Source organism: Sorex fumeus, unplaced genomic scaffold, assembly GCF_029834395.1.
Source record: "Sorex fumeus unplaced genomic scaffold, SorFum_2.1 ptg000130l, whole genome shotgun sequence".
NCBI classification, from domain to species: Eukaryota; Metazoa; Chordata; class Mammalia; order Eulipotyphla; family Soricidae; genus Sorex; species Sorex fumeus.
In genome coordinates this window covers 7,340,855-7,354,544 of record NW_026606187.1, presented here as the reverse complement: position 1 = coordinate 7,354,544, position 13,690 = coordinate 7,340,855, and the positions used below count along the sequence as shown (strand labels likewise).

The window sequence follows — 13,690 nt, the reverse complement described above, 5'->3', positions numbered from 1 at the left end:
CCAAGAAGGCTGCCACTGTGTTGGTGAGCCAGACGAGGGCCCTCGCTCGAGATAGCTGAGCTAGCCAATAAAGACCCTCTGCTAATTGTGTCACAGTTTGTCTTCATGTGATTCTTCTGGGGCGATCCTGGCCCGGTTTAACAGTGGGAGGTACCGTCAAAAGATAAAAACTGGGGAAAGACAAAATTTTGTGGAAAGATAAAATCTAGAGACAGTGGTGGAGGGAAATTGACACTCGTGGCATGATCGGTGATAGAACACCGTACATCAAAAACCCAACTATGAATAACTTTGTAATTCACGGTGCTTTCCATAAAGCAAATTTCTGAAGGGAAAAAAAACAGTGACTTTTAAAATTTTTTCTCCATTTTTATTTTCCCCATTAAATAATCAGACCTAGCAATAGAGCTGACAACAAGTTTGTTTCAAAGAAACTACAAACAATGTTTTGGTGCACTAGGTTTGATTTCTGGCACTGCTTATGCACACACACACACACACACACACACACACACACACCACACACACATACACCTGAGATACATTTTCTGCACCGAACTCACAAGTACTACTAATTTTACTGCACTCTTTTGACTATACTGACAATTAGAAACTGCTAAATTTCAATAACAGACTTTGAAAATTAGAGAGGAAGTGTTACTCTACCCCAGGTTACAACTCCCCTGATTTCCATCCTTGGACTCTAGGTTAAGAAACCTGCCCGACGGGACTGGAGCGATAGCACAGTGGGCGTTTGCCTTGCGCTCAGCCAACAAAGGTTTGATTCTCAACCACCCCATATGGTCCCCTGAGCACCGCCAGGGGTCATTCCTGAGCGCATGAGCCAAGAGCTACCCCTGTGCATCACTGATTGCCGGGTGTGACCCAAAAAGGAAAAAAAAAAGAAACCTGCTCGAAAAAGTACCCCAAGAGGGGAAATAGCTCAAAGGGCTGGATCCCAGGGTTTTCATGCAAGACCAATCCCTGAGCAAAGTTAGGAGCAGCCTTAAGTACTAGTGGGGGCACACACACACACACACACACACACACACACACACACACACACACACACACACAAAAAGAACTTTTTTTAAAAAAGAGAAATCTCTGAATCACAGTATCACATCAGTGAGTGGTCCGAGCAATTGCAGACCTTGAGCAAGTAACTTCCCCCCCCTCCCGCCACCCCCCCCCCCAGACTCACTTCCTTCCTCCCTGCTTGCAGAGTAAGTGGGTACATTAGCTTCCTAGGACTGGAATGGGAACTGGTGCAGCTAATGCACAACGTGCAGTGTCTGGACCCAAAGGGTTGGCCCGTATGCATCCCCTAAAGGTTTTCCAGGTCATTCCTGATTAACAGTATTCTCCTTGGATTACATTCTGGAAGACTTGGGATTTATCTTTCCTTCCTTTTCCTTCTTTATCCAGGAGAGGCACACACTGCACTTAGGAAGAAAGGACTTGTAACTTACAATCTGCCTTATCTGCTAACGATTGTGGGAAGCAGTGGTGACTGGGGGGAAGGAAGGAAAAGCAATCAGCCTGATGATAAAAACTGGCCCGCTGAAAACTACTTGGTGGTACTGGGGTGGGTGGGAATGTTTGTTTGTTATTTAATCAATAGCTGGCCCCGCCCATCCAAGTGTGGCTGAACATCACCCAGCCCATCGATCGATTTCTAGCAGGCAGAGTGAGCTGAGACTGGAATTGCCCCAGCCTGGGGAAAAACCAAGAGCACAGAACGTCAGCAACTTGAATGTGAATCACCAGGAAAGACCAAGATGCAGTTTCTGAGCCACGGGACTGCAGTGGGGACTCAGAATCAGCCTTTCACAGATACGTCCGGGCCCGGAGCCACACTGAGTGACAGCTTTGTGCGAGCCAAGTTCCCTGGACCATCCCCGAGAGTGAGTGATTCGAATATTCCTCTTGTTTTCGGTGACTTTGCTGAATTCCTCTCTAGGCCAGCTTTCCAGCGTCTCTGCCTTGTCTAGGTGGCCAACTACTACCTGCAAACAGTGGGACTTTTGTCTCCGTCTTTCCACTGTGCGTGTTTATAGGTTTTCCGTTTATTGGGTAAAGAGAGAGACTTTTTATTTCTGATTCTCATGGGGTTGCTTAGTTCTTAAGGTTTTTACTTTTTCTTTTATTTGTTAAAGGTTTTTTTACTTTTGCCTTCAAATTTGGTTATTTAGATTTTCTTTTTGTTCGCTTCAGGTTTCTGGGCCACATCTGGCATTCCACCGGAATCATTCCTGGCCCAGCACTCAGGGATCACTCTTGAAAGGGGAACATATGAGGTCCCTGAGATCAAGCCCATGTCGGCTGTGTGCAAAGCAAGAGTCCTTTCCTCTGTACTGGCTTCCCAGCCCCCTTATTCAGTGTTTCCTAGCAAAATATCAACTTGAATATTTTTTGTGCACTCTGATTGTCCCACTTATTGGTACAAAACTTTGCATGTTCTATTCTTATAACCGGGTTTCCCCTCCTCTGTGCTTTTAGCTCTGTTTCTTGATCCAAATTACACTGCCTTGTTTTTTTCTCCCTCTCCCTTGATTTGAACGTGACGGTATTTTTATAGGTGCTTTAAAAGAAAAAGATATTAGAATCGTTCACTCTGTTGTTTTCCTTCTTGATTGACTAGATTATATTTTTCTCTTTATAGTCCTGGGTAGCTGGACTCTTTTCCTAAGAGCTTTGTCTTCATCCTTAAGGCTGACAAATGTACTGTCTGCACAATTTCTAAGTTGCCTTTAATTACACTTTTTATGTTCTCTTTGACTCAGGCACAATTTAAGAGACTCTTTTTAAAAGTTACTAAGTCATTAGCTATTTGTAAAATGGACACTCTTCTTAACGAGTTAAATTCAGTTTTGTTTTATCTGGGGGAGATCATCTGAGCTGTGTTTACATCGATATTTTTTGCCAATTTTTAAAACTTTTCTATGGCTACTTTTTGTTTGGGGACCACACCCAACAGTGCTCAGGGCTTATTCCTCTGTGCTCAAGGATCACTCCTGGAGGTGCTCAGCTACGGGGTCCTGGGGATTGAGCCCTGGTCAGCAAGCCGTATGCAAGGTGGGCACCCTATCTTTGATGCTATCTTTCTGGCCTCTATTTACTTTTGTTTGTTTCTAATTAACACTGGCAGTTCTCAGGGTTATTCCTGCCTCTGTGCCCAAGCATCACTCCTGGCAGGGCTTGAAGGACCATAGGATCAAACCTGGTCAGCTGCATGCAAAGCCAATGCCCTGTACTATGACTCTGGACCTGCCTAACATTACTTTTTAAAGATGGTTCTTTGCTGATGGGAAGATGTAATCACTCTTTTGTTTTGCAGGTGGGGTAGGGGTGGCAGGGGGAGGGTGTGGAATACATACCTGAAAGTGATCAGGGATAACTCCTGGACAGTCTCAGGGTACCATATGGGGTGCTGGGGATTGAACCCAGGTCGACTGTGTGTAAGGTAAGGGCCCTCCCCACTGTACTATCGCTCTGGCTCAAAGTATTCATTCTTATGAGAATGCTCACTTTTTTTTCTTTTTTTTTGCTTTTTGGGTCACACCCAGTGATGCACACAGGGGTTACTCCTGGCTCATGCACTCAGGATCACTCTTGGTGGTGCTCGGGGGACCATAAGGGATGCTGGGAATCGAACCCGGGTTAGCTGCATACAAGGCAAACACCCTACCCACTGTGCTATGGCTCCAGTCCCAAGAATGCTCACTCTTAACATTAATCTGGTAGGTGCTCCCAAGCAGTGCTCAGGGAACCCAGGTCAGTTGGTCAGTTGGGTCTGCGGCTCAGAGCTAGAACCCTCAGTGGTGTTACTCAGGCCTCTACTGCCAAGGACCCTCAGGGCCACCCCAGCAGTCCTCTGGGGCATCAAGGGCTTCCCCCAGTGATGCGCAGGAAAAACGTGATGCCAGGATTAAACCTGGGTTCGAGCTCATCCTCCCTCCCTGGTCCTCTTGTATCAAGTATAACTTCTAAATCCTTTGTGTTTTGACTTCCTACTCTGTGACATTTAAAATGTTTCCTTACTCTATTGAGTTCTGGTTTCTCTTATTTCTTTTATTGTTGGTTTTTGGGCCAACTTCAGCGGTGCTCAGGGTGACTCCTGGCTCTGTTTTCAGGGCTGACTCCTGGCTATGTGCTCAGGGCTGACTCTTGGCTCTGTTTTCAGGGCTGACTCCTGGCTATGTGCTTAGGACTGACTCCTGGCTCTGTGCTTAGGGCTGACTCCTGGCTCTGTGCTCAGGGCTGACTCCTGACTCTGTGCTCAGGGCTGACTCCTGACATTACTAAGGGCACCATATGTGGTGCCAGGGATCAAAGCTGGGTTGGTCACATGCAAGGTAAGTGCCTTTCTTGCTGTACTCTCACTTCAGACCTAATTTCTCTTATTTCTAACAACTTTTGTCAACAACCTTTGTTAGGTTAAGTCACCTTGTTACTTAATCCACAAAGGTTATATCTTTGTTGTAAATTGACTATTTTTATTAAAAGAATTCTTCTCTGTTTAATGCTCTCCTTTTTGCCTTTTGTACTTTGACATGGTCGACTTGAAAATCTAACAGAGGGCTTTTTTTACTGGTGGCGAGGTGGAGACACACTTGGTGATGCTCAGGGCTTACTCCTGGCTCAGAATCAGGGACCGCTCCTGAGTGTAGTCACAAGTGTTGGCTAGTCTGTGCTTTGGTGGCGATCAGGATCACGTAGGGTGCTTGGGATCGAACCTGGGTTTGCCATATGCAAGGCGAAAGCCTTATCCACTGTACTGTCTCTCTAGCCCCTAAAATTGGCTTTTCTTAACCCAAACTGTGATCCTTGAATTTGGATGAAAAAATAAATCAAAAAGTAACAGTATAAACGGCCATACACCCACTCCATCCAGATTTCCCCAGGTTTTCTTTCTTTCTTTCTTTCTTTCTTTCTTTCTTTCTTTCTTTCTTTCTCTCTCTCTTCCTTCCTTTCTTCCTTCCTTCCTTCCTTCTTCCTTCCTTCTTCCTTCCTCCCTCCCTCCCTCCCGTCCGTCCTTCCTTCCTTCCTTCCTTCCTTCCTTCTTCCTTCCTTCTTCCTCCCTCCCTCTCTCCCTCCCTCGCTTCTTCCTTCCTTTCTTTCTTTCTTTCTTTCTTTCTTTCTTTCTTTCTTTCTTTCTTTCTTTCCTTCCGTCTTTCTTTCTTTCTTTCTTTCTCTCTCTCTCCCTCCCTCCCTCCCTCCCTTCCGTCCTTCCTTCCTTCCTTCTTCCTTCCTTCTTCCTCCTTCCCTCCCTCTCTCCTTCCCTCCTTCCTTCCTTCCTTCCTTCCCTCTTTTCTTTCTTTCTTTCTTTCTTTCTTTCTTTCTTTCTTTCTTTCTTTCTCTCTCTCTCCCTCCCTCCCTCCCTCCCTCCCTCCCTCCCTCCTTCCCTTCCGTCCTTCCTTCCTTCCTTCCTTCCTTCCTTCCTTCCTTCCTTCTTCCTCCCTCCCTCCCTCTCTCCTTCCCTCTCTCCTTCCCTCCTTCCTTCCTTCCTTCCCTCTCTTCTTTCTTTCTTTCTTTCTTTCTTTCTTTCTCCCTCCCTCCCTCCCTCCCTCCCTCCCTCCCTCCCTCTCTCCCTCTTTCCCTCTCCCTCACTCTTTCTCCCCCATTTGTTTTTGGGCCACACCTAGTGGTGTTCAGGGCTTACCCCTGGCTCTGTACTCAGGGATCACTCCTGGCAAGTTCAGAAGACCATATGGGGTGCCAGGGATTGACCCTGAGTCAGCCGCATGCAAGGCAAGCACCTTACCCACTGTCCAATCTCTCAGGCCCCTTTCCCATATTTCTTATATCTGTACTTGGGAAACGTTTGTGAATGGACAGGCATCTGCACCCACTGTGGAAGAGTCACACTTCCTTTTCATGAATCATAACAATGACCCCTCTCTTTCTGCCTTGCACGCAGCAGACCCGAGTTTGCTCCTTGGTATCCCCTGGGGTCCCCTGAGTACCACTAGGAGTAATTCCTGAGTGCAGGGCCAGGACTAGCCCCTGAGCATCAGCAGATTCGACCCAAAAAGAAAAATAGAAAAAGAATAGGGAAGCAGAAAACAATCCAGGGTGCATGGAAATAAGGCAAGGTCGAAAGGAGCCAGAGCCCCTGGGAAACCACCTTTGTCCCTTCAGCCCCAAAGGAAGGACGGGTGCAACGTACAAGGGAGAGAACCGTTGCAGCAGTGCTGGCTGAGGACAAACCTGGAGACAGGGACTGCAGACTTATCTTTCTCGTGAATAATCCCACTTGAGCACTGCCAGAAGCAACCCCCAAACACAGAGTGGGGAATACCCAAGCACTGCCTGGTGCAGCCCCCAAGAAGAGCAGATAGAGCAAATGGATGAGGCTCATTTCTCTTTGCACTGGTTCATTAGAATGATTAAATAACGGATCTCCCCCCCCATGAACCCCACACTTCAATGGAGAAAGATTTGGCTACAAGTAACAAACACTGTGAAACGGGTCAAAGGTTGGCTTTTTATGACCGCCACCAGGCATTTTTCAAGTAAGAATGGACGTTTGCTCTTTATGTATTTATTACTCATTTATATTTCCTCCCTTTAAACACCAGCAAAGTTTTCTTCTTTGGGAAGATCTGAAGCATTTCTCTTTAAAGGTAATAACAATAATTTTACAAATTGTTTTTGCTAGGAAACGTATTTATTAGTCCACAACTACTTTTTGACTTTGGGTTTGGAAGATAAAAGTAACAGAAACAGAATTTTAAAGGTGCAGAAAGGCACGCTATGGAAGCATGTTCCAAGCAAAATCCTTGTTGATAGCTTTTGGGTTCTGATCTGAGTCATCCACAAAAGTTAATCCCAGATCATCTGCCGTTATGATGACCCAGAAATACGACAGTCACAGGGCATCAGGTCTAAAGTGACTCTCCCGGGGTTTAAATCCTGACTTTCATTCCTATTTCTGTGACTTCGTTGTTGACTAGTTCAAACTTTGACTTTCAAATCCAGAAAGAGAGCGATAATCAACATCCTATCATATCAGCGGGTTGTTACGGACATTACAGTCTGGATCACGTGTGTTTCGATAGCAATTAATTTTTAACATTGACTTTTGAGATAAGTTTCGGCACACAGGAGAGTGAATATACAGTTGTAAAGTGGCACAGAAGGGCCTATACACCCTCTGCCCGATTTTATTAGCTATTCACCCACAGGACTGTGATCAAAACGAACACGCTGATACTGGAATCTCGCTGCGGACCACACTTTGGACTGTGGGGATTTCATGACTAAGGTTCTTACTCTTTCTTGGCATTCAACCAGCATCTGAACTCCATGGGCCATATCCTCCGTCCTACCATCTTAATTTCCCCCACTTGTGTCTGCTCTTGTTTTTTCCATATCCTCCACACTTCGGAAGAGTCCCAGTTGGGTTCTGTAGCCCTGTAGCACTGTCCTCCCATTGTAGCATTGTTCATCAATTTGCTATAGCGGGTACCAGTAACATCTCCATCGTGAGACTTGTTGTTACTGTGTTTGGCATATCCAATACGCCACGGGGAGCCTGCCAGGCTCTGCCATGAGGGCAGGATACTCCCTGTTGCTTGCCGGGCTCTCCAAGAGGGACGGAGGAACCAAACCCGGCTCAGCCGCATGCAAGGCAAACGCCCTACCTTCTGTGCTATCGCTCCAGCCCATTATATATATTTGGGTATATTGTAAAATGCTTCCCCATTTGAATGTATCTCTCCTGACCTAAGGGAAAGTGATGTATTTCTAGCCAAGCTGGTGTGTGTGTGTGTGTGTGTGTGTGTGTGTGTGTGTGTGTGGTGGGGGGGGGGGCTTGGATTAGAAAAGGAATGCGAGAACCACATCTCCAGGGCCTGAAGGTGCTTCCCCAGCAGGAACACAGACTGGGGAGCTAGTGTTGGCTAGTGTTGGTTTTGCGTCCTAAAAATCTCTGAAATGACAATAATGGTAGCCAGAGCATCCGTGATTGGAGAGAGTAATACTTCTAGTCTCTTCCCCTCCCTCCACCTTTCTCCCTCCTCCTTCCCCAAGCTGAAAGGACACATTTGCTATCAACATGCTTGCCTGTGGACAAAGTCCCCATGGTGTGCTCCCTCTCTGGGGCCCATGTATTGATCAATATGTCTGATTACCAATGAAACTGTCCTTGGTCACTCAGTTCACAGTAAATGATGTCAGGTTTCTCCACTATAAAGTACAATTTCCCCTTTGTAATAAATAAATCTTTTATTTATTTATTTATTTGGCTTTTGGGGTCACACCCACTGATACCCAGGACTTACTCCTGCCTTGCACTCAGAATTTACTCCTGTCAGTGCCTGGGAGACAGTATGGGATGCTGGGGATCAAACCTGGGTCAGCCGCATGCAAGGCAAGATCCCTACCCACTGAACTATCACTCTGGTCCCGGATTTTTTTTTTTTTTTTGCTTTTTGGGTCACACCCAGCGATGCTCAAGGGTTACTCCTGGCTCTGCACTCAGGAATTACCCCTGGAGGTGCTCAGGAGACCATATGGAATGCTGGGAATTGAACCCGGGTCAGCTGCATGCAAGGCACTGACCACGGTGCTATCACTCCAGCCCCTGAATCAGTATTTTAGACACTGTACTTTAAGACCCTGCCAATATCCCATTTCTTTGAAAATTTTCACCCACCTATTTTAGCCTTTCTCACTGGATCTTGTCTGCAGCCATCCTGGCAGCGGTGTTTGGTGACACTGTACCCTCCCTCGCCCCTTCTGCATTGATTCTTGGCAGATTCTTGGCAATTTATCTACAGGGGTAAGCCATCCTAATGCCCTCTTTCATTGGTTCATTCAATCACGTCTCCATGTCCAGAGAGGAAGAACTATTAAGTTTGACTCAAAAATCAGTAGTTTTCCACAAGAAACCCAGTTCCCATCCAGCTGAATAACCATGCATCCAGCACATGGGACAGGAAACCCCAAGAGGAAATCTTTTGGGCACGGGGTGGGGGGTGGGGTGGGGATTGCTGCTTACAGTGATTGGTCATTGTCCACAGAGGCCCACTTACTGTAGCCCATCAGCGAGAGTGCTCCTATAAGCATGATGAAGGTCTGCAGGGCGTCTGTGTAGATCACAGCGGCCAGGCCACCTGGAGGGGGGAAGATGAGCAATGACGTGAGGGTCTGACTCGGGAGAGGAATTGCTCTGGGGACATTATTGGGCATCTCCTTCCTGCCCGCATGCCTGTTTGGCAGCATGGCTCTGCTGTGCCTGTCCAACTCTCAGACACAGACCTGGCCAAAAGACTTGCTGAGACCAAGAGGAAGTGATAGACGTGAAGTGGGGCAGCTTTGTGCTTGACCTCAAGGCCGACCTGCAGTTCCTGCTTTTGCTCCTGTGTTGCTCTGAGTCCGCTATGCTTTCTCAGATGCTGCAATAGAGCCTGAAGTGGGGGATGATGACCCAGAGAGAGAGGGTCTCAGCTGACAGCCCGAGGCAAGCACCAGCCTCAAGGGGAAGCCATCTCCTTCTGGCTACCATCTGTCCCAGACCCCAACTAACTGCACTGCAACTGAGCAGGTGCGACCAGGAGAACCACAACTTACCTGGGGAACTAACTGTGGGAACTAATAAGCCATGAAGACCTTACATGTGTAAGTGGCTGGTTGCACAGTAATTTCTAACTCACAGCCAGCCCTGCTGGGTCTACTGGCCTGAGGCACCAAGCACCTTTATTGTTAAGAATGGGCAAAGGAGGGACTGGAGTGATAGTACAGCTGGTAGGGCATTTGCTGACCCATGTTCGAACCCTGGCATCCCATATGGTCCCACAAGCACCCGCAGGAATAATTCCTGAGTGCAGAGCCAGGAGTAGCCCCTGAGCATCGCTGGGTGTGACCCAAAAAGAAAAAAAAAGAATGGGTAAAGGATGTCAAGCCACAGGCATTGAGAACCTTAATAATATTCCCCTGACATATTATAATATTAATATAATAATAATATTCCTCCTGTCTGGCCTCGGTGAACTCTTAGTGCTTTTTTCTACCTAGAAAGGTAGTTGACCTGACAATGGGGGTAGCAAATTTAGAAGTAACCGGACAATGGTGGTAGCAAATTCACCAACACTCTTTCCAGCCTCTCCTCTCTGCCTCCTTGCACCCCTTTTCCCCACAGGGAAGGGACACGCGTCTGGTAAGGAAGTGTGGTCTAGTGGGTAAAGGCATTGTGCCATGTCGAGTCAAGAAAGCACAAGCTTCCTACGGAGAGTAGAGACAAGGGCCAGGAGGATCGCTCCATAAGCTTGGAAGCTGATCTCAGGTGCTGGGGGGAAAGGCAGCTGGGATGGAGAAGGGACCACTAAATAAATGATGGTTGGAGGGACCACTCGGGATGGAGAGGCATGCCGAAAGCAGATTATGAACCAAACATGATGGCCACTTAGCACCTATACTGCAAACCATAGAGAGAGTAAGAGGGGATTTACCTGCCACAGAATCAGGGGGTGGGAAGGGGTGGGGGTGGCGGGAGGGATACTGGGAACTTCGGTGGTGGAGAATGGGCACTGGTGAAGGAATGGGTACTCGAACATTGTTTGACTGAAACGTAATCATGAAACTTTGAAGTCTAAGTGTATCTCACAGTGATTCATTAAAATAAGAAAAATTAGTCAGAAAGAGAGGGACAGACATAGCAAGATTGCATTCATCTGGGAACGTAAAGTAACAAAATAGGAGACTAACACCCAAGAATAGCCAAGATGAGTACCAGGAGGTTAACTCTATGGCTTGGAGGCCAGCTGCACATGCTAAGGGAAAAGGTAGCTCAGATAGAGAAGGGAGCACCAAGTAAAGGGTGTTGGGAGAATCCTCCCAGGATGGGAGAAGCATGCAGAAAGTAGACTATAGACCGAACATGATTGCCACTCAGTGCCTCTTCTGCAAACCACAGCACCCAAAAGGAGAGAGAGAACAAAAGGGAATGCCCTGCCACAGAGACAAGGTGGGATGGGGGTGGGATGGGAGATGGGAGGAATACTGGGATCCATGGTGGTGGGAAATGGGCACTGGTGGAGGGATGGGTACTTGATCATTGTATCATTGAAACCCAAGCACAAAAATTTGTAAGTCTACAACTGTACCTCATGGTGTTTCACCAATAAAAATTTTTTAAAAAAGCAACAAAAATTATAGCATAAAAAATTAAAAAATCAAAGAAAGCACATGCTAAATGGATAGACTTAGTGAGAATCATGCTGAGTGAAATGAGTCAGGAGAAGGACATATATAGAATCACTGCATTTTTTGTGGGATACAAAAAAATCCCAACAGTATGACACTAATATCCAATGACAGAGAAAATGGGCCAATAGGACTGGTCAATGGTGGGCCAATGGTGTGGGAGATGGAGGGTAGTTAAGACAGAGGAGAATCAAGTATTACATTAGTTGGAAATGATCACTCTGGATAAGAACTGAGTGTAGGCAACACCCAAAAGGAGAGAACAAAAGGGAATGCCCTGACACAGAGGCAGGGTGGGATGGGGGGATGATGGGGGGTGGGAGGGATACTGGGACCCGTGGTGGTGGAAAATGGGCACTGGTGGAGGGATGGGTACTTGATCATTGTATAACTGAAACCCAAGCACAAAATTTTGTAAGTCTACAACTGTACTTCATAGTGTTTCACTAATAAAAATTAAAAAAGAAAAAAGAGAGAAAAAAAGAACTGAGTGTAGAAAGTAGGTAAAGGAATAGACATGATAACCTTTCAGTATCTGTATTGCAAACCATAATGCCTAAAATGAGAGAGAGAAAGAAAGAGAGAGGAGAGGTGCCTGCCATAGAGGCAAACTGGGGTGGGGGGTGGCTTGAAGACGTGGGAGGGACACTGGGGACATTGGTGCTGGGAAATGACACTGGAGGGGTGGAGTGTTGGAACACTGTATGACTGAGACACAATCATGAACATCATAATGTTCTATCTCACGGTGATTTAAAAATTTTTTAAAAACTAAAAAAAAAATTTTTTTAAAGTATGTGCTGGGATGTCATTCCCTGTCAGCAGGAATTGAGCCCTTGGCCGGATGCTGGCCCCATTTCTCTGCTGTCCTTCCGATGGCTGAACTCCAGAGCACTATGCACCCGCCAGCATTTATATTCCTGGTGATACTTATTGAGCATGGATCAAGGGCTGGGTACTGTGTTTGATGATTTTTGAGGGGAGGCCCACACCCGGCAGTGCTCAGGAGCTGTTCCTGGCTCTGTGCTCAGGAGTTACCCCTGATGGTGCTCAGGAAACTATCTGTGGTGCTGAGGAATGATCCCTGGAGCCAGGAGGAAACTGTGAGGACCACCAGGTATGGCCTCAAAATCAAAATAATAAAAAGAATCTTCCTGGGGCTGGAGCGATAGCACAGCAGATTGGGCGTTTGCCTTGCTGCGGCCGACCCGGGTTTGATTCCCAGTATCCCATATGGGCCCCCGAGCACCGCCAGGAGTAACTCCTGAGTGCAGAGCCAGGAGCAACCCCTGAGCATTACTGGGTGTAACCCAAAAAGAAAAATAAAGGAAAAATCTTCCTTCTTGAGGGGCTAGAGAGCTAGTACAGCGGATAGGGTGCTTGCCTTGCATAAGGTCAACCCAGGCTCAATCCCCAGCACTTCAAACGGCCCTCTGAGCCCCACCAGAAGTGATTCCTGAGCACGGACAGAATCAAGAGTCATCCCTGAGCACTACCAGGTATGGCTCAGAAACAAAATATTTATTAAATTAAAAAATAAAAATCTTCCCTCTTCATCCAAGGAGTACAGGAGCTAAATGCCTCGTTATGCAGCTGACGCCAGTTTGACCCCCAGAACACTGTTCCGTGGGGCCCCCAAGCACTGCTGTGTGGGGGCCCTTAGCAGCGCCACAGGCTCCCTCCAGAAACATGGCTTCAACCCCACTGGCTGAGAATTGGAGGACGGGGCCTCCAGACCCCCTCCCCACCAAGTACTGCTTAGGACCCAAAAAATAATAAGGAAAATAAAATCATCGCTTTTCTCAGGCAATCCACTTCCTTTGGATGATGACCAAGAGAAAATATCTTATTGGGGTCACTGGGGTTTAGGGATTGCGTAGTCTTCACACACAGGAAAAAAGAAGACAAGCCGCCAGGAAGAGCTGGGGGGGGGTGGCCTGGCACCCTCTCCCCCCATCTCTCTGGCACGCCCAGCTCAGTCTCACCTGCAATGGTGTAGACAGCAGTGATGGCCAACAGCCCGATGACGGCCAGGTAGAGATCCAGGTGCAAAGACTGCTGGATGAAGATGGCGCCTGCATACATGTCCACCTGAGACCAGCAATGAATGGGTGAGTCAACACACGCAGAGGCTCTCCTGGCCCAGAGCAGGCTCTGGCCTCGACCCTTACAAATACCACACAGTGCTCCGAGGGCCCTGGGCGAAGATCTCATGCCAGAACCACGCGAGCAGTGATGATCACGCCTCTCTCTTGGGCAGATGCAGTACCCCTCCACCGTCTTCTGACTTCTCTCTTGGCCTTGCCACACTCCATCCATCCTCTGCGCCCCTCACCCCTTCCGCTCTGCTCCATGCTCTAGAGTGATTCCATGGGCCCCAAGTTCCTGTCTCCATAAATGAATTGTGTGCCAGCCCCCTCCCCCATATGCCCACCCTTTGGCCCTTTCCTTTACTGACACCGGGTCCCTCAACTCCCCC

At 47.5% G+C, this 13,690-nt stretch overlaps 1 protein-coding gene across 6 annotated transcripts in view; it reads right to left on the bottom strand.

Annotated features, from left to right (window-relative positions):
- The window catches only part of SLC5A11 (solute carrier family 5 member 11), a 46,717-nt gene that overhangs the window by 16,935 nt on the left and 16,092 nt on the right, over positions 1–13,690 (bottom strand). For 4 of the 6 annotated variants that reach the window (XM_056138882.1, XM_056138884.1, XM_056138886.1 and 1 more), the window contains 2 exons: positions 13,197–13,302; positions 9,042–9,122 (listed from right to left, as the gene is read on the bottom strand). In XM_056138882.1, the coding sequence (XP_055994857.1) occupies positions 9,042–9,122; positions 13,197–13,302 (187 nt within the window). The remainder of the gene's footprint in view (positions 1–9,041; positions 9,123–13,196; positions 13,303–13,690) is intronic. The other 2 variants (XM_056138883.1, XM_056138885.1) reach the window with 1 other exon arrangement.